At 52.8% G+C, this 1,686-nt stretch overlaps 1 protein-coding gene across 1 annotated transcript in view; it reads right to left on the reverse strand.

Moving 5' to 3' along the window:
* The window catches only part of KPNB1 (karyopherin (importin) beta 1), a 19,247-nt gene extending 17,570 nt beyond the window's left edge, over window positions 1-1,677 (reverse strand). The window contains exons 1-2 of the mRNA XM_010135277.1: window positions 1,528-1,677; window positions 20-193 (exon numbers count right to left, since the gene is read on the reverse strand). Coding sequence (XP_010133579.1) covers window positions 20-109 — 90 coding nt within the window. The 5' untranslated portion in view covers window positions 110-193; window positions 1,528-1,677. The remainder of the gene's footprint in view (window positions 1-19; window positions 194-1,527) is intronic.
* Between the last annotated feature and the right edge of the window lie 9 nt (window positions 1,678-1,686).

Raw genomic sequence — 1,686 nt, forward strand, 5'->3', positions numbered from 1 at the left:
GGCGGATTTAGCCGATGGCCTCCAGCGTCGACTCTTTCATGTGCTCTGTACTGTGCTGGTTCGTAACGTTGGCCACCAACTGGGGGATGAGCTCGGGCCACTGGTTCATGGGGATCTCTGCGCAGGCGATGCCAGCCACGCACTGGGAGGCTGAGCTGGGCCTGTACGTTTCGGTACCCAACGTCTGCAGAACCTGCGGGCAAGAGCAGCAGCCAGGGTTTGGGGTGGGTGACCACCGACGCCATTCCAAGCGCCCCCCTTCCCCAACAAACCAGTTTGCTCGCTCCGCTTCCTCCCAGCACAGACGAGGCCGTGACCACGGACAAAGAGCGTTTGAAAGGGCCGCGGCTGCCCCGTTCAGGGGTGGTTGTGTGCCACACGTGCCGCTGCCACGTCCTTCAAATCCTGCACACAACAGCGGCTCAACGGGCAATTCCTCCCTGCTCGTGTTATACTACAAAACTGTGAAAGCTGAATGAGCCGTGGTTTAAAAATGACCCCCCTGCAAACACCGGCGTGTTCATGCCAAAGTAATCTAATAAGGCTGAATAATTTTCTTTTGGTTTAATTGCAATCAGAAGAATGATTATTTTTGTATATGCCAATAACATTTCTTTAAATAAAAGAGGGATGTGCGTTTCTTTTCGCATTTCCAGTTCTACACCTTCATTTTCCACTTAATTCTGTATTTCTAACGTTGTTGGACAGAAAACAGTAACAAACTGGTTTTAACTTTGGCACAATCGACCACTCCCACAAATGCCATCGTCATGTCAATAAAAGGCTCAAGTGGGACCATTTCCCAACCTGCCTCTGCCACACAGAGGGTCTGTCACCACCAACCTGCAGTGACCTCCTAACCCGGCACCTCCCAGCGCACCGGTGCTCCCCTTAACCAAACCCCACTGAGCCACCAGTTGCGCCAGCGCTAGGTCTGAACTTTAACCATCAGAGAGCGCAGGAGCCCTGCAGAAAATTCCCCATCCGCGAGAAAATGTCAGAAAATAATTTCGTAATTTGAAACTTCCGAAGCAATTTGAAACAATTTCAGACTTTGAACATCTGAACTTGCCCAATTTTGACCACGTTCTACTCTTCAAATCTTCTAGGCCTCACGTAAACACGCGTGTTCCGGCACAAAGCAGACGTCAAACACGCGAACGTGGACTGCAGAAGGTTTGAGGAAGCTGTTTGAGTGTAAGAACCAGCAGATGCCGGCCCAGCTGCAGTCACCAGTGGGGAAGCCGCGTCCATCGGCTTCTGTGATCACGGGACTGTTCAGAGGCTCCTTGTCAAAGCGAATCTAAAAGCAGCAGCTTCGCTCCTGTTTGGATTTTTACCCTAATAATCCCACAGATTAAACGTGCTACAAGCAACAAAGCTCCCAAGTGAGTGCCGGTGCCGTCGCTTGTCTCGTAAAAGGGAGCAGCCCCCAACAGGAGACTCCTCGGCGGGGAAAGGATGGACCAGACACTCATCCCGCTGCGAGCAAACAACCGGCGGCGAACTGAAAGCCACCCAACTTACGTAGTTCTTGACTTCCCTGCGGGCGTTGGCGTCGATGGCGAGCCATCTCTGTTGGTACTGGGCCTTGATGTCGGGGTCCTTGGAGGTCAGGGAGTTCTTGATCTGCAGGCCGGCCGCCACACGGGCCACTTGGCTGTTGCCGGGGTTTGCCAGCACTCT

This window comes from Buceros rhinoceros, unplaced genomic scaffold, assembly GCF_000710305.1.
Source record: "Buceros rhinoceros silvestris isolate BGI_N320 unplaced genomic scaffold, ASM71030v1 scaffold40044, whole genome shotgun sequence".
Classification (NCBI taxonomy): domain Eukaryota; kingdom Metazoa; phylum Chordata; class Aves; order Bucerotiformes; family Bucerotidae; genus Buceros; species Buceros rhinoceros.